The sequence below is a fragment of the Cuculus canorus genome, chromosome 3 (genome assembly GCF_017976375.1).
Source record: "Cuculus canorus isolate bCucCan1 chromosome 3, bCucCan1.pri, whole genome shotgun sequence".
In the NCBI taxonomy this organism is placed as follows: domain Eukaryota; kingdom Metazoa; phylum Chordata; class Aves; order Cuculiformes; family Cuculidae; genus Cuculus; species Cuculus canorus.
The window spans coordinates 15,878,005-15,899,699 of NC_071403.1; the positions used below are offsets into that span (position 1 = coordinate 15,878,005).

Below are 21,695 nucleotides of genomic sequence, written 5' to 3' on the forward strand. Positions count from 1 at the left end.
ATTGTGTATGACATCTGTTTAATACAACTACATGGAGCTTAAAAGTGAAGGGCAAGCCTCAGGATTCAAGTTGATGGAAACCTGCTGCCAATGCAGTGTGTGTGCTCATGTAGTTTATTAATCTTGTCAGTTGTTATTACCTTTTTATCTGGATTCTGTTAACTTAGGATTTGTATGTAACTCATGGAAAAGATCTGCTTTTGTTTTCTTTGTTCAGATATGAGAAGTCTGTTGGCATGGTTCTTCAAAGGCATTAAGTCAGTAGCATCATGGAAATTTGGCTATGTTTTGAGCACTTGAGTAGCTATAAAAATTAGACTAGGTTATTTTAACAGACTATTGTTCCACAATCTATCTCATCTTTCCTTCTATGTTTTTTTCTTTTTTCTTTTTATAACTTTCAAGTAATTTGAAGCCACTTTTTATTCCAAAGTTCAGTAAAAGCTGTTACTTAGTCTGTTGGCCTTTGTAATTTCAACATTACATATCCACTAGGTATGTCAACAGTACATAGAAACATAATCCAAACAGCTGAAGCCTTTACATATGGAATCATCCTAACAGACAATTTCTCTTAGCTTCATTTTCTTAGAACAAAAGGAAAGAACTAAATATGCATGTGCAATAAAGAACAAAATAGTAGAAGACATTGATTTGACACTATTTATTTTATTGCTCTGACTCAGTTACATTTGATTATGCATATCTTGTTGGATTATCTTTTTGCTGTGAACCCTTGGCAAGTGTTCTACTGCAATCTGATCTTTACGTTTCCTCCTTTGACCCGCCTGACAGGAATAGACAGTTACACTCGTGTTCCAAAGCAAAGCTATGATCAGCACTCATCCGTGCTCCCAGAAAGTTCTTCACTGAAGAATCTCACTACATTCATGCTGAGTATCTTTGCAATCTTCCCTTTGTAAGCCCTCCACTCTCATCTTGCTGCTATTTTGGGGACCGAAGTCATGCCTTCATCTCTTACTATCAAAAATTTTCTTAGCTTGTGCAAGGTGTAAGATAATTTGCAAGGTGTAAGATAATTTTATTACCACTTGGAATACTTGAAGATAATCACTGTTGTTTTGGGTTTTGTTGCTGTCATGCAATATTAAGTAAGAAGGTTAGTAATGATTTACTGAAGTACCTTTCATGTATCTTTAAATGAACAGCTCATATTTTCTGCCAATAATCCATGTAATTCATTATTACCAATACTATCTTACATAATATGGTACCTTTAGTTTCTTTTAGTTTGTTTTTAAGGCTGTCTTAACTAGAAAATGGCCTAGAGCCTTTCTGGTGTTTGATTTGTCAAGGTTTTTAGATTGAAAATTGAAGTGGTTGGTTTTTTTTTCACAGCCCACATAGGGGCTCCATAAACATAGTGTTATACCCGGCACTCCAGCTCAGCAGCATCGGTCAAGTATCTCATCACTCGGAGCTCTTCTCAGGGAGAAACTGAAGACTGGCAGGTTAAGCTGATAGTCCCTCATACTCATTGTTAATAACTTGGATGGAAGCCTGCAATGTCGAAAATGAGCTGGAAAAAACATGGCTTTTATGCCCTTAAATATTTTTGGCTTGTGATTGGTTGTTAATGTCGTATCCAGGCCCATAATACTCCATCCAAGACCATGCCACCCTACATGTGGAATACTTTCCAGGCACATTCAAGGAACTACAGCTTGCCTCTAAAAGATTCCCACCTAAAGTTTGGTTCTTTGTCTTTGATTTGAGACTATAAAATACGTTTCTTAGCAATGCTAAGATATTTTAAGCTATACACTTCATTTCAGTCATTCTTCTTTGCAGTTGCAATCTCTTTGCTTTGACCACTCTCAGTAATACATCACTACTTATATTTCATGTTATCTTCTGTGTGCTATAAGGGAACATATTCATTTAACTGTAGTCAGAGCACGTTGTTTTTCATAATAACACATTTTAAATCATCTAGATGTCTTTCAGGGCAAAATAAGAATAAACTATTATCATGTTACTTGGGTTAGATTTTTAAGAAAGACTGCAGAAGGTGCAAAATTTGACAAACTTCTGAAAAATCTCACTAAGTACATATTTCTATCTTTTGCAGCTTAAAACCCTTGGAAATATCCTCTTAGGGTATTAGCATTTTTGCAGCCCTCACAACAGAGAGATGGTTCTTGGTTTCAGACTTGATTCTGCACCGTTTCCATGCACACATTCCTTTGACTTCAAGGTTTGTTTTGCATCATTGGCCCTCATGTTCAAGAATACTTATTATTTCAAACACTAGAGGTTTCTCAGAAAAGTCTGGATGCTATATTAAGAAAGTAGTTCTTGTTTTCTTCGTAAAAAAAACCTGATTTGTGGTGTGCTGTATTTGTTGCTGCCTGCAATGTCATTCAAAGCACTGTAGCAGGGATGCTAATGGAAAGAGGGAGACTTTCAGAACTGCTGGCTGAAACACTGTCCTAAGCTTCTTCTGAGACGTTTATTTATTGAGCATAAAGGTGTGTGAGGTATAATCTTTTATTTCTTTTGGATTAATTTCTGTTCTGAGACTTGGAAGGACCAACACTAATGCGCTCCTCTGTATTTTGGTAGTCACTGATGTCGTGTAACCTGATTGATACTCAGTATAGACCATGAGCTTTGCTTATCATGATGCACAACATTTCTGAGTTCCCATTTCGTTGGAGTTTTAAAGCTTTTTCATAGCATTTATTGAAGACATTCTGTAATTTTTAAAAATCTTGAATTTCCTTAAGACTGCAAAGAATTTCTTTGTTGGTGGGGCGATGAAGATAAACCCAGTATTCTTCTATAACAAATTCCTAAATTTGTTTTGGATATCATGTTGCAAATTGTAGTCTTATGCTTGAAAAATCTCTGATTAAATCAGTGAGAGCTTTTGTGGACACTCGTGAACTGGTTTCTATGCAGTTGGTCTGGATAATGATAGTAGTATAATGGTGCCAGGCTGCAGCGCAAGTATGAACTACTCAGACTGTCTGGAAAGCTGTGTGAATAATGGGACAGCTCAACTGAGCTAACCTCTGTGCTGCTTTGGCTGCACTTTGTCAGAACTCGAGCTACGTTGTTTAAAGCTGACCTTGGCAGGCTGACGCACACTGTGGTCTCACTCTGTCTTCACACCTTTAAGTGTAGTAAAGGCCCATCTTTGCTATGTTTTACTGAGGTGATCACAACATGTTTCTCAAGCACTGATTTTGTTACAAGAAAAAGGGATGATTTCCTCTCAGGACATCTTAACCTTAGTAATGTCAACAGCAAAACTCTTATTCATTCCAGCGGAGATGGGATGTCACTCTACAAATGTGTAACTCATGTTTCTGCATCTCTTAGCAACTGTGATGCATCTAGGAAATCTTCACATGAATCTCCTCTGTACCACAAAGGCAGTCAAGAAGGAACCTGCTTGTATTAAGCCTCTTTCCTTACTAAACAAACATGACTGAAAAAGAATTTCATTTCTATGGCCCTGTGCTTGATAAGGAAATGAATTCAGAAGGATGAATTTGTGTGAGCCTAAAAGGAAAGAGACAAAAGAAAAATAATGTGTTTCTGTCTGACAAACTAAAATCATATTAATTTGAGTATTTTCACAGTTAAATGTTCGAGAACTTGGCATGAACTTTGCTGTGTGTCTCCGTTATGGAAAACAGAGCAATTGTTTCAGTCGAAGCGAACACATAGAGTTGTTGATTAGTTACAATACCAGAATTGATGGATTGTTTATCCAAATGTTACAAATTCTCTGGTTTTCAGTTTTCCTTTTGCGGTAGCTATTGCCTCTGCTATATAAATGTGGTTACCAAAATGTGGTAACTATATAAGTGAGGGAGAGAGCTTTTGGTGATACTGATGCAAAATATGCAAACAACTTCAGCTAAACATAGCTTTACTATGGTTTTGTTATATAAATGTCAACTTGAAATTAAATGTTATGGAAACATTCCTTTTATCTTTATGGACTCTACCAGCTGCACAGTTACAGTTTTCTCAAGTACAGTTTACATTTATGATGTTGTTTAAATCTATCACATACATTCAACATGCACAGAAGAATTTTTTAAAAGCAAGCTGTTTGCATTTGTGCAGTAAATACCCACAGTCCAGCTTCAGTCTTCTCATATGCAAGGCAAGTTTGTGCTGACTCCAGGGAGACCAGGAGTCACTGGTAGCAGCAGTTTGATTTTTCCAGAGACTAATGAACTAAAAACTTCTTGCACATGTGTGTCACAGGACTCACACTGTATAATTATCTTGAAAATATGGGCAAATTTTATGGTATATTAGCCATTTAGAATTTTCTTTTTTGCAATACCATGGCAAAGATTGCATTTTAGTCTTTATTTTTTTTCCATACATCTGATTTGAGACTTACCTAGTGACTGAAATAATAAGAAAAATGGCAATTTTAGAATAAAGTTGTGTTGTCCCAACCAAGTCCTCTTACCAGGCAGTTTGAAAATATATTTTAAAAGACAGTCACCCTTTACATAATAACAATATGGTATTGTCCCTGTGGTGCAGAGTGTAAATATTAGGTACTATAAACACAGTTAAAGCAGTACTAGCTCAGAGTCACAGGGTAAGCTGTCTCCAGTCAACAAATCTGGTCCTGAAGCCACAGAAGCAGATGGAGATTATTCCAGACGTATCATCCCACTGTGAGTCATGAAAAATAGACACCGGCATTTGTTAACACTGCCAGCCTGCTTGGCCTGACATGGGCTGGGTTCAGTAGTCATTGGATTAGAGTTTGGAAAGAAGAGCTCACTTCTGTCTGTATCTTCCCTAGTTACTGAAAAAGATTTATTCTGTACTTGCATATAATAAGGATTTAAAAGTAACGATACAAACAGAGCAGATGAACAAGAATGATGATTAACCATCTCTCAGAAGGCCACACAGAGGTGGCATTGGTGCAGTTATTAAGGACTAGGTTCAGGAAAACAAATTAAAAGACACACTTGCATGGTCCTCATATTTGAACTTTGTACATCGTTCTCACTTTGTGTATGCATGCTAAAAATACACATATACTCCAAAACTATGATTGGGCAACTTGATAGCAGCAGAATGTGTCCAGGTCCAGAGCCTGCTGTTTGGGAAGCCCATAAGCCCCCAGTGTGCTGGCAAGGAACCGGCTTACCACGTCCACAGGGTCTTCCCTTGGCATCCACTACCAGCCACTGCTGCTAGAGCTGGCTAGGCTTTGGTCAGGTCCATTGTGCTGGTCTGGACAGAGAATGGCAAAGCACTCCATTGTAAATTTTGTTTCATGACAAAGCAGACTTGCACAGACTTCCATTACTGAGTTTATATTATTTTTTTGAAATTCTGGAAGATCAAACTATTTAAAGAAACTTTTATGTGCTTCATTTAACTATTAGCTGGTGCACATTTAACCAGCCAAAGGCTTCCTGAGGCAATAGGCAACAAGGCTATAATAACCAGGCGAAAACTTCAAATTATCACTTTACCTTCAGTCTTTATGAGTGTTTTCTGTCTAAAGACATTGTAATTTTATTTTTTCATGCTATTGTGAAATAAAATTTTTCAGAAGAAGTTTGGATAACACTGTCATGTCCTCAGCAAGATGATTAGAAGTGAAACTCAGGCATAAGTGCTTCAGTTGACAGCAACAAAGTCATACAGTTTTTCTTTTTGTCTATGAAGCAAAATCAACCAAATACTTTTGGTTCAGGCTGTGACAACCATTAGGGTCAGGTCACAAGGCGCATGCAAGGCAGATGGCTAAAACAGTACCAAGAAAGCTTTCTTAGATGCCTGCATTTTATATCTTCTTGCTTGTTAGAGATCAAATGGGTCAGCCTGGAGTCAGGAAAATGTCTTCCTGCAGTTCAGATTGTTAGGGACTCAGCAGGAACTTTGGACTTTCTTAGCAGCCAGTCCGTGGTCTGCTATCATTTGCAGTCACGCGGTCCTTCCTCGCTGGTGCTTGGAGCTGCAGAGCCCTGCGGATGGGCTGTGCTTTTCCAGGGTCCTGAAGGTGTGGAAGAGCTCAGTCTCCTAAAGTACAACACTGGCTCTTCAGAAGCGCTGTTCAGAAGCGTGGCTAAGTGAACTCATGGTCACTCCCAGTCATAAGCTCTAAGAAATACTTGAATATTCATTTTTTAAAGTAATTCCTGGTGTTTACCTACATAATTATAAAAGCACTACAGCTACTGCTGGGTGTGTGTGCATTACAGCACACTGACTAAGTGCCCTTTTCATCTTTCATATAAATCCCTTAGGTATCGTATTACAAATCCTCATTCTTCATCTAAAGCCAAAACAGCTAATAAGGTGGGCAAGTGCAGCATGTAATCTGTTGGGCCATGGCCACGAGTAGGAGAAATGCATTATGGAAAGACAGAATACAGCCTGGTGAAGAGGAGATAAATACATTTGCTGCACTACTGGACATCTGAATCTATTTCTGGGCATTTAATTGCTGGCTTGAGCCTCAGAAAAGCACCACAGGCACACTGGGACTCCTGAGTATGTCTGCCCCTTGAAACAGTCACTCAAGGCTGAAAATTCCAGCTAATAAGTGTAAAATCCTTCAGTGCAGGGCAAGAGGTAATGCTTTGTGTAACCAAGATACTATTAACATGCATCCTGTTCTTTTACTTCTGTGGCCCAGTTTGGTGGGAATTTTTGCATTTTCAGTAATTTAAAATAAAACCCTCTGACAATCTAAAAGGAGTATTAACAAATAAGTCAACTTACATACAAAGTAAACAGTGTCTATCATTATAGTGAAAAAACAGCATCTTAGCTTTGTTCTTGCCTGGGTTGCAGGAAAAAATAGCAGCCAAAATAGAAAGAGAGTGCCAAGAATAGTAATCTAGATAACGAGGATACTACAGAGAACTGCAAGAATATTTTAGGTTGAAAGGCCTTCATATCTCACCTCAGTAGTTCAATGTTAGGTTTACAGATCTTCAACTGAAAGGTACAAACTAAGTGACGTTATTGGAGTAAGAAGATGATAGCTGTAAGAAGTTAGTGCCAGAAGGATGAGAATGCAGATCATCCCATCATCCCAGCCCATCAAACACACTTGTTCTTAATCTAGTAGATTGAGTGATGCAGTCTCGTCATCTGGGAAAGAAAATAAATATAAAAATTGGTGATTATACTTTGAGCAGTAAAGTATTGTGATGCTCATTGTTTCTTATCTAAGAATTGCAAGTTGATATTAAGAAAAATATTGAAACCGTGTTGTTTGTCAGGTGTTGTACCATGGAGCCTCCTTCCCTGCGGGTGTTCACCACTTGACTGGACACAGCCCTGAGCAGGCAAATGTAATTGAGCTTGCTTTCAGCAGAGGACAAGATAATCAAGATAACCAAGTTGGAAGTCCCTTCTAGCCAACATGAGGCTCTGATTTTTATTAATTCCTTTTCTAAAAGAACACAGTGTAAATTTAGTTTTGTTAGAGATTAATATGATGATTTTAACAGAGACATCCCTGGTTATTTATTTGCCTGTGATTGTCTGAGCCCGATGATGCTCTGGGCATACTGCAAAACTATTTATTTCACACAGTTTTATAGGAAGGTTTGACGAAATGATCTTGTTAAGTTGGAAAAAGTTTCCATTGCTTTGATATATTGGTTGATTGGGTTACTTTTTCATTTGTGTGCTCTCATGGATGGATACTGTTACATGATTTTTCAGTTAAATCAAGATGCCTAGTCCTGTTCAGCATTTATTCTTGTAATCTACTTAAATAAATGTTCATAGCAGGTCACAAAATATATGAAAAGAAAAAGATTCTGCTAGCAGAACTTGTTTTTACAGATAAATAGGTGCAACATTTTTGGCTCACCCTGAGTCCACTCTTTTGCTTGTTAATCTTCCTGAACAATTAGGAGACTGGCAGGCATGCATCTCTGCTGGAAGGAGAAAAACACTGCTCTCACTCACTACAAGGAAGTGCGGTCAGCTGGTGTGTCTCAACCAAGAATGATTTCTGGCTGTACAAGCACACTGTTTGGGTCCCATATATAGCTTGAATCACTCTTAGCCTAGGAAGGACCAGTTCTCAATCCTCACAAGCTTGTCGTGTACACTTTAGTTAACATTTTAAAGACAGTTAGGAATTTTAGACTATCAGGACCAGTTCTCAATCCTCACAAGCTTGTCGTGTACACTTTAGTTAACATTTTAAAGACAGTTAGGAATTTTAGACTATCAGAGACAGAATTTGCAAAATCCCTTCAGTGTATTGCCTATACTGATTTTAATGAGAATTTTTATGAATTGTAGGAGGCCAAAATATCATGTATCTCTGCTCCACGTTGTTAATATAGCGAAAAAATACTGCTTTGTCTTATGATGAAATTCTCTACACTGAGTAAACTGAACGCTGTACGGTGATGGTGGTGGGTGTCATAGAGGTACAGCAGAGAGATGTTGCGTTGGTACTTGCACAGCCAGGAATCGTTCTAAGCTGAGATACACCAACTAACTGCACCTCTTTGTAGTGAGAGAGGTGTTTTTCTCCAGCAGAGACACATGTCTGCCTGTCTCCTACATGTGGGAAATTACAATCCCACTCAGTAGAACATTCTGTGCAACTACAGAAGGCTAATACTTCGTAAAAACTGGCTCTAACTGTTTGGTTGACAAAGGGATCTCGAGGGCTTCTTCTCCAGCATTGAATCATGCAGTCAGTGTTTGGAAATATGTACTTACAATTATAGAATCAGAGAATGGTTTGAGTGGAATGGACCTTAAAGGTCATCTAATTCCAAACCCCCTGCCATGGGCAGGGACACCTCCCACCAGACCAGGTTGCTCAAAGCCCCTTCCAACCTGGCCTTGAACACCTCCAGAAATGGGGCATCCACAACTTCCCTGCGCAACCTGTCCCGGTGCCTCATTACCCTCATAGTGAAAACTTTCAGCCTTACATCTGATCTAAATCTTCCCTCTTTCAAATTAAAGCCATTACCACTTATCCTATCACTACATGTCCCTGTAAAAAGTCCCTCTCCAGGTTTCCTGTAGCCCCTTCAGGTACTGGAAGGTCACTATAAGGTCTCCCCAGAGCCTTCTCTCCTTCAGGCTGAACAACCCCAACTCTCCCAGCCTGTCTTCAGAGGAGAGGTGCTTCAGCTTTCTCATCATCTTTGTGGCCCTCAACTTACTCCAATAGGTCCTTGTCCTTCTTATGTTGGGGGCCACAGAGCTGGAAACAATAATCCAGGTGGGATCTCCTGACACCACAGTAGAGAGGGGAGTCACCCTCCTTGACCTGGTGGTCACACTGCTTTTGATGCAGCCCAAGATATGATTGGCTTTCTGGGCTACAAGTGTGCCTTGCCTGCTCATGTTAATTTTCTTATGAAACAGCACCCCAAGTCCTTCTCTTCAGGGTTACTCTCAATCCATTCTCCATCCAGTCTGTATTTGTGCTTGGTATTGCCCCAACCCACATGCAGAATCTTGCACTTGGCCTTGTAGAACTTCATGAGATTCACTGATGTGTGAGGTCGTACATCTCTGCAAATCTCTGATTAAACTGTACTCATAGATCACAAAGTGCTTTGGGTTGGAAAGAACCTTTAAAGCCCATCCAGTCCAACGCCCCTGCTGTGGGCCAGGACATCTGCCACTAGATCAGGTTTCTCGAAGCCCCTTCCAGCCTGAACTTGAACTTAGTGCTTGCAAGTTCAGCATTTGTGAAAGGAAATTGATCTACTAAAGTAAAATTCATATAAAGTTATCTCCACGCCTGTAATATGTCTTTAAAATGCAAAGCTGTTTCACACTAATATCTGAGCTGGAAGATTTTGGCAAAGAGTGCAAGCCACTGTAAGATAAAACATTGGAAAGTAAAAGCACCTTCTTGTGTTGTTTCAAACAGACAAGCAGCAGCTTTAAAGTATTTAAGAAGCTCGAAGGGCAAGTTTTTCCCCATATGGAAAATAAGTGGTCACTTTGTGTATTTAACATTCTGAATAAACATAGTAGTTATTCCAGAACCTTTGTAACTCAGCATTTAATAAAATAACTCCTTATCAAAACAGAAATATTGTTGTCAAAGCAATGTATAAGCATACTGCTGGCACACAGAGGCCAGACGTGTGAGCAGCAGCTGACTTCCTCACAAACATCCCAGGAGAAGCAGATCCTGCTCTGGGTACACAGGATGCTGCCCTTCCACACCACCCTGTGCAGCCACTGCTGGTGTGCTTAGCACACAGAATGTCTTGTTTGATGCACAGAAGAAACTATGTGGCCCTCTTTCCAGTCGCAGTGATTATGAAATAAAAGAACATGAAAACCAGGATAATTAGTGACATCATTGGGCTTTGACTGGAGACACTCAGACAGAATAAAGCTTCATTTTGAACAGTGTTACATTTTGCTTTAGGTCTATGAAAGCTGTTGGGTTCTGAAAGCAGCATGCGATATGAAACCACAAGCCATTTGTTGCACCCACCTCAGCATGTCCTAGTGCCTGACAAAGTGCACGTCTGCTCTTTGCTTTTAAACTTTGGGAAACTGAAAGCATACAAGGAAATAGGTGAACATCCCACTTCCTCCCATTTTTGAGTCTTTGTGCTGCTTTCATGTTAATACAAATTAGCATAGAATTCCATGGAGAGAGGAGCTAAGTGTTGCTATAAATATATTAAACCCAGGAAATTCTTGTCATTTGAACCATTCAGGATGGGATTCTTCTTCTGTTGCAATCTCACATGCTTCTTCCATCAGGTCTGTTAGTACTGCTGCCTAAGAACAAGAAAGGGCACTTCAGATTCCAGAAAGCATGGAACTTATTTAGATTAAGGAAGACAAGACTAATGGTGTGGTGTAAAACCGAACACCCTCTAGTTAAAGTGCAGTGATTGATTCTTAGAAGTTTAATCCTAACAATGCACTATGGTGGAAAAATAGTCTGTGTTCCATTTATATCCTTGTTTACTACTGGGAAAAAACTATAAGATATTAAAGGGATTTTCTTTGCGCCGGTGATATTTATGAGTCAGCTCATAATTCCCAACACAAGCCATAGTTCTACTGAAATCAACTATAAGGCTTCAGTAAAGACCGGAGTCCAGCTGTTACTTAAAGGATTAAGTAAAATTAGAGAAAGAAGACCCAGATCTTAGTATATTGAAGACATTTTCAAATTTGTTTATTGACACCGTTATGACATTATTCTGCCAATTTTGATGACCCTGGTGTTTGTGGCTGCTTAGATTTCTGTGGTAGCAGTGAGGGGTGATGGGGCTATGAAGTAGCCTGGACTTTTAAATACTCTTGTTGTGCCTATCCTTTTTCAAATTTCTGTCATGAATACATGGTTTTTGTTAAGGACAGATTATTTCATCCTCATTCTCCTAAATGGAGTGTTTAAAAATATTATTCTATATTTCAGCATATTAAAAGGTGGTAAAGTGTTCCTGTCTCAATCAGCCTGCTGAATAAAGGCATCATAAAGTGAACAGATTAACTAGTATTTGTCAATTTTAATCATTTTGTATCATTCCTCCCACAGGCATCACAGGTCGATATAGTTCTGTGGTGCACTACACATCACTTACACTCAGGAATTCTGTTTCCACTTAAAATAACTTTTTCTATTTAAAAAAAAAAAAAACAGTGTGTTTTACTGTCTTACTCAATATTCTGGTAACATGGACAATAGTATTTAGTGACAGCAAATAAACTGCAACCCCTATGCAGAGCTAAGTATCCCACAGATTTTATTAAAATATGCCAAGCAGTCGTCTGAATTTGAATGATTAATTTTTCAGTAGACTTTGCCTCTATCCTTACTTGAAACTGAGACGTAAACCAATACTGAAATATCCTCACTGATCATAAATTACAGCTCATATTTTTGAAGTCCAGAAAAAGATTTCATCCAGATACATGCTAACTCCCAGACCTTACCTAGGAATTGTCTAGGAAAATATTATTTGAATCAAGCCAAAATGATGCTGGTGGTAGTCCTCACAATTTCATGTGTAGACCATCAGGAGTAACAGTGCTGTTCCCTGGCACAGTGTGATGTCAAGGGTCTAGCTGAGTCACATTGAGTGGAATTAACTCCAGAAGCTAAGTTAGACAGGCTTTTTTTCCCCAATCCAATGTGTTTTCTGCTTAGTTTTAGTCACCAAAACTGTGGCACTGTTGGCCGCTGATGGATGATTAGATAATAAAGTGATGTTTGGCCCCATTACAATCAATCATGCCTTAGCTTCAGCGGAGACAGAGCGGTGCTCCCAGAACTAAGCAAAGAGGAAAACGTTGCTTGTGGCATAAAATGTACCAAACAATCCTACAATTCTTCTGTTCTTTTCAGTTTGCTCTTTTACCTAAAATAAATAAATAAATAAATAAGGTGGTGGTGGCAGCATTTCTATTTTATAATCTGAAGACCTGAAAAGCTGATTTTGAAGAGGATTACACTGGTGATTACTGGAATGCATTTCTTTCTTGCACATCTACACATTTCTTATATCGAGGATTATTTTTTCTGGTTAGCAAAAGATTTAATCACAGTGTGTTAGCAAACACTTTCACAGAAAAACATGATTTGAGTATTTCCCTTTGCCCTAGACTGTGGACGAGATTAGAAAAAACAGACTGCAATGAACAAATGATTTTACAAAAAAAATTATGCAGTGGTTTTCATTTCTCCAGTTTCATACCGTAATTCTTTTCATTTTCTCCTTTGCATTGCATAAAGTATTTAACTTAATTTTGTATATATTCTAAAAAACTATCAATGCTACTACCAGTGCTCATTGACAAACACAACGTAGTTTATATTAATATTTTAAATTCCTTTTCTTGGGAAATATCTGTGATGAAGCAAAGGTTGCAAGGTGAGCTATCAGACTTGTCATTGGGAATTAGGTCTGTTTGCTACAAAAGAACAAAAATACCTACAGAGTTGTCTAAATACAGATTTTTTTTTAATAAATTGAGCGTTCACATTTGCAAATTTCGGTCTACCAAAAAAATCTACTCTGTAGATGTGATAAAAGGAGTATTTTGTCATTTTCTAGAGATTTGAGGCACCTGAAAGTGCAAACAAATATCCTGGGATGCAAATCAGTACCATGCTTCCCAAACTTTAAGATAATTAAAATCTGAAAGAACGCATGCTTTATTCTTATTTTGTGTTTAAAATGTCTCCTGTTGAAGCCAATGAAAACCTTCTGGAAAATATCTAGGTCATAGGTATCTCTGAGCATTAAACCCATCAGAATAATCATTTATTGTTTTGTTTTGTTCTGTTGAGCTGCTTTGCTTGCTCAAAGAAGAATGATACCTTCTCTATAGATCCCTAGGGAAATTTACCTTCATGTTTTATTTTTTGTCTATGATGGAATAGATTATCAAATGTGCATTTAATGACAGTTTGGTTGGTGTCCCATAGGTAATTGAGCTATTTCATTTGCTTGGTTTTGATTACATCTCCTGTTATAGCCCGTTTGTTGTTTTGTCAATGTAAGCCAAATACAATCACTTAGCAGACACTGCTAAAAATCTGACTCCTTAAAAATATGACAGAAAAGGTCAATTTATGTTGAAAACACTTTTTTTGACACTGTGACTTAAACGCTTTTGTACTTGTTAAATGGTTGTAATTTTTTAGAATGAATAAACATCCCATAGGGGAATGGAAAATGAAATATTATTTAAATAAAATTAGTTCATCATAGCCTGATGAAACTCGCCTTTCTAAACAAGTTGCTTGATCATCACATTCAGTTTTTAGAGTTTTGGACATGAAATTCAGTTCAAATTTCTGTACTTCTGAAGAAGGTAACAATTAATCCAGAGAAAGAATATATAAAAAGCTGGTTTTGCTGCAAATTTATTTTTTATCTCAAAATTTTTTTAAGGTTTTCTATCCAGTTTATTTTCATACTTTAAGATGATGAGTTCATCACATTCCACCTCTCCGTAGACAGAGTTGTGCTATTTCTGGGTAGAAGGCAGCGCGGCGTCAAGCCCCTAACATGTTGCACTCTTCCACTCGAGGAAAAGATTGAAGTGCTAGTCATTTTAAAGAAAGCCTACAGGAGAAATTTATGAGCTTTTTCTGTTGGAGAGCTCTTATTCTCCATGTGGCTTTTGTCAAACACTTTTAACAAATTGTAATAACCTTTGTCTTGTCTCCTTCCCTTGCATAAACAAGTCACATCGAAACTCTAAATGATGGAAAATTTAATCCACGTGGTTTCCACTATCAAAACTGTTAAACTGTATTCTTTTCCACCATGTCAGCAATGCATCATCTGTTTTATAGAAATGTTGTAAAGATTACTTTTTAAGGCAGATACCACAGGACCTGCGTAAATAGTTCCTCACGCCTGCATTAGCCAACATTTTCACTTTCGGTTTTTCTTGAAGCTAGGAAAATGGTCTGGTGTTTGTTATTCTTTATCCTGTCAGAGAAGACATTTCCGCCCACCTCCAGGAACTGTCTGCTGAGAGACACCAGAAAGCACACTGAGGCTGATGGCAGCTGTCAGGTTTCTGCTGTCTTCCTGTCTTGAGTATGTACGTCTGCTCTGGGATGCAACACGGTACACCAGATTTCAGTCTAACATTATGCATACTTTCTGCCCTATGGGAATTCCTTTCCTTGGAAATCATGTGTATCTGTAACAGTAACTTCTAGCCCAGGAGATGCTGGTTTTGTCTGTCCCTGTCAGCTCCATGAAACACTGAAGCCATGAAGTCTCTCTTTCTCACACACCAAGAGGGATGAGAGTGCTGCCAGCATCTAGCCAAGGCAGGGGCATCATGTAGGGTAACCTGCTTATCAAATATCTATCACTCTGCTTTTGGTGAGAACTGTTCACCAAAACTAATTCTCCCAATGAAAGTATAACAGTGCTATGATTGGCCATCTCTTTCCTTCCTTTCTTTGTAGGGTTTTTACAGGGCATTTTATTCACTAACACTGTAATGGATCTGCTGGTGCTATACATCCAGTATAATCTTCAGCACATTTTATCTAATACCTCACGCAGATTTGATGCATTCAAGGATTAAAAAGTCACGTAAAGGTGATACCTGGTTACTCAGCCAACAAGATCCTGATCATTGTTAAGAAAACATGGGCACTAGTCCTGGATATGGGAAGGAATTACTTATGGAGGGACTCTAATAGCTTCTTTGTAGACTCAGACGTCATGAATCATAGAATCATAGAATAGTTTGGGTTGGAAGAGACCTTAAAGATCACAGAGTTCCAACCCCCCTGCCATGGGCAGGGACATCCCACCAGCCCAGGCTGCCCAAGGCCCCATCCAACCTGGCCTTGAACACCTCCAGGGATGGGGCAACCACAACCTCCCTGGGCAACTGTGCCAGTGCCTCACCACCCTCATGGTGAAGAAATTCTTCCTTATGTCTAGTCTAAACCTGCCCCTCTGTAAGTCTGCAATCAACTACATTAGTTCTGAATTTGTACCACTGGGGAAAGTAAGAACTACTTTTTGGTTGTAGTTAAGGTTCGAAAAAGCTTTCAGACATTTTCTACTCCCATAGAAAATGCAGGATAATGTCACTGCCGATGGCTTGAAAATAATTTTGGTCATAATCCTGAATATCCTTGCATTCATGGGGATTAAGTCAGACCTCAAATAATACTGAACGTAACTCTGGTGGTCTAATTACTTAATTATGTCACTTTAACAGTGATACATTTTTATTATTTACAGAAGAGGTCATAAAAATGTTTGCTGACGTTTAACTTTTGATTATTTTAATTCTAGCAGTAAATAATGCAGCGTAATAGTTTTTAAAGGTCTCTGCTGAGTGTATTTTTTATGTTTACGAGATTCCCTGAGTATGTTTTAACAATTGCTTTAAGCTGAACATCCTCTTCCATATGAACAGCCCTTAAATCACAAACTATAGTAAAATTCTGTTGAAAATTAAATAAATGGAGAATTGGTAGTTCCTAATTAACCAGTAAGAAAAGTTTATGAGAGCCAGATTGAATAAATATCAAAGCTTCTGAGTTATATTATCTTTCATAAATTGGCCTTTCTCCAATTAGTGTGTGCTTTCAGAAGCAGCGGAACGAGATGAAAGGATCTGCATCAAAACTGATTAGTGATGAAACAAAATGGAAGTTGCTGCTTTTGATAATTTACAAGACTATGGCAATGCTTGAATAATTTTATGGGAAGTTACTGCCTAAGGCATATGTTTTACTGTCTGATACTGAATGCATGAGGAAAGACCATCTGTTTTTTTCAGCCTGAACAACTATACGATCTCGACTGAACCACTAGAGGCCAAATATAATTGCTTTGTGTTTTGCTTTGTACTACTCTACCTACAGCAGCATCCTCTTGTATAACATGTATCATAGCACACAGTTCAAATGCTGGCATTCTAAAATACTTCTTCCTCTATTGAGGATTATAAAATGACTACTCAGGGCTTAATGCGAACCTCTATACTTCATCTATGCTCACTGGAAAAATAGTTCATGATAGGAAAGAAAAACTTCTGATACACTTTGACCACGATGACATTTGAACCTTAGGGATTTATGTTTGATGGGCAAATCCTTACTTAACTTCTAGACGGGTGAAAGGTGTTGCTGCATCCCCCATGCTTTCTATTCTTGCTGGGGGAAAAGAGAGGTACTTTCATTCCATGGCCTGAGTAAATAGATTAAATTAAAAATGATAAAAAGTGAATCCTGGCTATTGGTTTGCTTTGCAGGAAAGCATGTTAGTGGTAAATAAAGGACAGAAAGTATTCCAGAACAGTTAATCCTTTTACTTTTGTTGCTAATGTTGTGTTTTACAGCATCTAAAAGTATGCTTTTAGTTTTGCAAGGCTAATAGGGCTCAGTTTCTCCCATCCCCAAACTGCTTACAGTCTAAATTTAGACATAATACGCTGAATGGCAGTAAAAGCAGTGTTCAGTGTTGGAGGGAGGAATGAGGGATAGAGGGGCAAGATTTGAATGTGTGGGTGGATAAATGCAAACACTCCTCTTTTGTTCTTTAACAATAATAATTAGTAACCATGCTTCATTCCTTGTAGAGTTTCTGGAAAAACTGAGAACAAAAGGTTATAGAAGTCTGGAAAAATACCTTTCCAAGACTATTCTGATGTATGGCTCTGAGGATTGTTTCTGTTTTTCATGGATAATCTGCAGAACTATATCTACCAGGTGCTAATCTAAACTGCACCTGGCTTTCCTGAATATTTACCTTTATTTTGATTAATACTGCTTAACTGTACCGGTTGCCTCTCATGACTCACTTTTCCCATCTATTGTGAATTAACACTTTGCCCACGGAGATCTTCCAAATCACAATCCTGAGGAACTATGGCTAAACAAGTCGTGGGTGAGTGGAGGATGGTTTTGTGACTGCAGGACTGGGTTGGCACTTAAAAGGTCCAGGTTTATTCCACATAGAAAGATTTTCTGTGTAGCCTTAGGCAAGTCCCTTACCTTTTCTGTGCTGTGGTCTCCAGCTGTGATATGGGAACAACAAGCTTTCTTTATTTCTTGCTGTGCCTGGTTTTTATAATTGTGCTATAAGAGATCTCTTCCAAGTGAAAACTTGTATTGTGTGTTTGGAAAATACCCAGTACAACTGGGCCTCCAATTTAGTTGGTATTACTGGAATACAACTAAACAAGAGTGGTTTTTAATACCTGAACACAAAGGAAGCAAGAAAATATCATTTTAACTGATTCAGGACTAAAGAAATTCTGCAAACGGAAATTACATTCTTTTACCATAAATTCTTAGTCATATCTTAATTTTATTTTGCCTTCCGTGCAAGACTTAATGAGGAGAAACCACATTTATGCCTATTCCAGTAAGATGTAATTACAGGGGGGTTGTATCTGAAGACCGTAGCAGCTGAAACTACCAGTAATGTTCTGGGAAGTTTTCTTTTTAAAAAATAACTGGGAGAAAGGTGAGCAAAATTGCTCACAAGGTGTATTTTTGTCACTTGAATTAGTTTTTTTTATGAAACTTTTGACCATATATGTGCAGATCTTTATCTTTCTTCAGTTTGGAAGATAGACTTGCCAATGGTATGTTTTAGACACACCCTTTGACCTCCTGTATAGGTTTTATTTACATTTCTTGGTAGAGCTTCTATGCAGTCTCCTACTAGGTTTGATTTTCAGAATGGATCTTCACCTCAGCAGTTAAGTGATACACTCCAAAATGTGCCTCAAATGTCTTATTGCATTGCACATCAGAGTTTTCTAATAGAAATTCTGAAGAAGAGGACTTAATATTTTTGTCTAAAATACTGGATCTATTACAGCACTACTATATTACAGCACTATGGAAAGTCTATGTTATAAGGGAAAGATAAATTATAGCTCCTGAAGTGCACGCTGAGTGAGATGCAATAATATATTAAAGTTTGTATTCAGTAGTTAGAATCAGAGAAGAATTTAGACAGGAAAAGGCCTCTTCTGAAAATCTCTAGGGACAGAGATTTCACAGCTTTGCTGGGCAACTTGCTCCAATGCTGAACCACCTTCACTGTGACTCTTTTTTTGTTATAGATAGTACTAATTTTCTTTTCTGCAAATTGTGTCCTCTCTGGCTTCTTTATAACCAGAATTAGACAGTTGAGGACAGTAGTTGGAGCTCTCAGCTTCCCTTTGTCCAGGCTGGACAAAGCAGCTGTGCTCAATGCCTCTTCTATGTCATGAGCTTCAGCCCCTGACCACCTTGGTGGCCCTCTACTTGGCTTGCTTCAGTCTATCCATCTGCATCTCAAGCTAGGAAGTCCCCAACCGGGCACAACACTCAGATGTAGTCTTTAAGATGCCCCAGTAGTGGGAAAGAATCATTTCCCTCCACCTGCTGGCTGCATTCTTGCTAGTACAGCTCAGCGTGTGATTGGATTCCACTCCCACAACAGCAAATTGCTGAGATTTTCAATTTGGCCACCAGAAACACCCACACATATGCTCTTTTCTTAAATGTTGCTTTCTGTGTCTTCTGAATTATTGTGTCGATTAATCAAAACATCATATTGAAAAGCACATACACCTTCTACACAGATAAGTAATTTCTGTGCTTTTTCCCTTTGACCTTGTAAGAGAGCTGAATCCCTTTTGTGTCAGGAAGGAGCCATTTGTACTTTCTGGCAAATATATATATCTCCATTAACTACAATACCTGCTGGTGTTGGGTGAGAGTATCTGCTAAGAGTCTCAGCAATTCAGACAAAAGCCAAAGTCCTTCCCCTTGCTGGCTGACTGATTGCCCATCATGACTGGCAAGTACTTTAAGAAGAATATTTACAAAACATTGATAGAATCAGTTTTTATTACCTGCAAAATCCAGTGCAAGAACATATGTAGAACATGTACTGCCTTGCACTCATTCAGTGTGCTGCCTGGCTGCTGATCAGTCAGTTTGTACTATTGTGGGTGAAATGAACATCTCTTCAGATCCGATTCATGGATAATTTCACCAGCACCATGTTATTATTTATTATTGGTGAAATAGTACAATAGGAAAGGATATTTCTTATCATCCATAGTATAGGTCTCGGAGCAACACCAGCTCTGCAGGCTCATGTCTGCAAACACCACATGCTGTATGCTGCAAGGATCAGACATAGGATAAGCAAGAATATCTACAGTGATACCAGGTGTTTGCAACTTCTTCGCAAAGAGATTTAGCAGCTTGTCAGTTCTTTGCTCTGCCTGTACATATTCATCAGTAACATGAGATATGCAAGCTCACACAACCTTAAGATTGCGGTTATGTTTTCCCAGTTGTCACAGCGAAAGTATCTTGACAGCATAAAGGTACAGGATTGTGATGCCAAAAGTAGTGTCTGTGTATATTGGGTCAATTTCCCCAAGAAAATCTTGTTTCTTGTGTTTGTTTCCATTAATTCTGCCAGTGCTGATCAGAAGTTTGTGGATTTAGTAGCACGTCATTCTAATGACTTTAATAAACGAGGTTGAGGTTGAATTCCATTCCGTTAATGAAAACTGTTCACTGATAGTCTTCTATTAATGATGGTGAAGTAGGATCATTATAAATACTGGGTCAGGGTTCTGAAAAATATTAACAATTATTAATATTCTTTCTTTTTCAGTTTTCTCCTTGTGTTTGGTTGCTTGATTTTGTCCGTGTTTTCTACTATTCCTGAACACACAAAACTTGCCTCTGGTTGTCTCTTCATTTTGGTAAGTGAAACTTCTAAATACAAGACAGTTTTACAAAAACTTTGATATACACTCACATCCTCTCTCTCACCATGCAGAAAATAGTATAACTCATGAACAGTTTAAGAAACCAGACTTTTCACCGGAATGGTGAAAAAAATATGAAGACAGAGGATTCCACCATCTTTTTCTTTAAAAACAGGTTAGATTGTATGATATGTTAATAAAGTGCTGTATTGCGTTCCCATCTTTGCTTAAAAATTGCTGTGGTTTATAACTGCTAAGTTTTTCTACTGCAGTTTGCCAGTGACTGAACATGAAAGAACTTGATACTGCTGCTGTCACGTATAAAGTCAGTATGTAGTAAGAGGCACTTATACTTAAAATAGGAAATAATTTTGGTATCTTAGATACCAATTTGTGCTAGCTGTTGGTAGATACTGACATTTTAGTGGCAGTTACTGCAGTAGGATGTGGTAGTTTCATTATTTCTTCATAATACGTGCTTTTGCATTATGTTTATCTCTCTTTTTCCCTATTGAGGTAGATATGAATGGATTTAATCCCTAAAAGTCCTTAATATTTTTCATGCATTGTATGGACGCCACTTTATTCATCTGCTTCTTGAAGGGCCATTTAGTTCTTCAAGTGATGGCCTGAGGGTAGGCGGTAGTGATCATTAAAATGTCACTGTATAGCCAGAGTTACCATGGTTATTTCAGTTCCATGTATACAGCAGGCTGGGGCTCATTACGTAGTGCCTGGGGTGAAGTAACTGTTGACAAATGCCAGTATTTTAACAGTCATCACTGTATATTTCCAAAAACCCTTGTCTTCTGAACAGCCCCGTAATTAATTGTAGCATGAGCAGGCCGATAAGCATAATTATGGTGTATGCTATGTCTCTATAGCATGATATGCCACTACAACAAGATAAATGAACTAAAAGTCCAGAGCTAGCTAGGTGCAGATGTGTGGTGTTCTGTTCCATCTGATGGTTTCTTAGCAGGGCTAATTAGAGAGAGTGGTGTTAAACATTTTTTTGCTTCCTAGTCATATAGCTTCTTCGTTTTCTGGAGAGAAGATCAGGTGATGTTAAACCAGCTAAAAGTCATCAGATTTAATCCTATTTTCATACCTAGTCCCATTATTAACATATCTGAACAATACTTTGCAAATGGAAGTCTGTTTGAATGTTCTGCAACTAGTTATATTATTGCAATTACTATACTAATTGCTAATGTTTTCTGGTATAGAAAACAGGAAAATTTGATTAGTGTGAAAATAATTATTTCTAATAGCAGGTGTTTTTGTGACAAGTAATATGTTTCCCTGTATACTTATGCGAATGAGTTGTAGAATGGCCATTTGTTCTGACATACAATATGCATTTCCCATGAGCCACATGTTTGTTGATTGTGTTGGTAAGCTTAGCACTGTTGATTCCTCAGCTGGCTGATAAACACATTCCCTGTGTTTTGCCATGGCTCTCCCAGGAG

At 38.2% G+C, this 21,695-nt stretch overlaps 1 protein-coding gene across 4 annotated transcripts in view; it reads left to right on the top strand.

The window, feature by feature from the left end:
• KCNQ5 (potassium voltage-gated channel subfamily Q member 5) overlaps window positions 1-21,695 on the top strand; it is a 284,294-nt gene that overhangs the window by 174,495 nt on the left and 88,104 nt on the right. For 3 of the 4 annotated variants that reach the window (XM_054062689.1, XM_054062691.1, XM_054062688.1), the window contains exon 2: window positions 20,127-20,217. In XM_054062689.1, the coding sequence (XP_053918664.1) occupies window positions 20,127-20,217 (91 nt within the window). Of the gene's footprint in view, window positions 1-19,756; window positions 19,831-20,126; window positions 20,218-21,695 lie in introns of those variants that run through there. The other variant, XM_054062690.1, reaches the window with a different exon arrangement.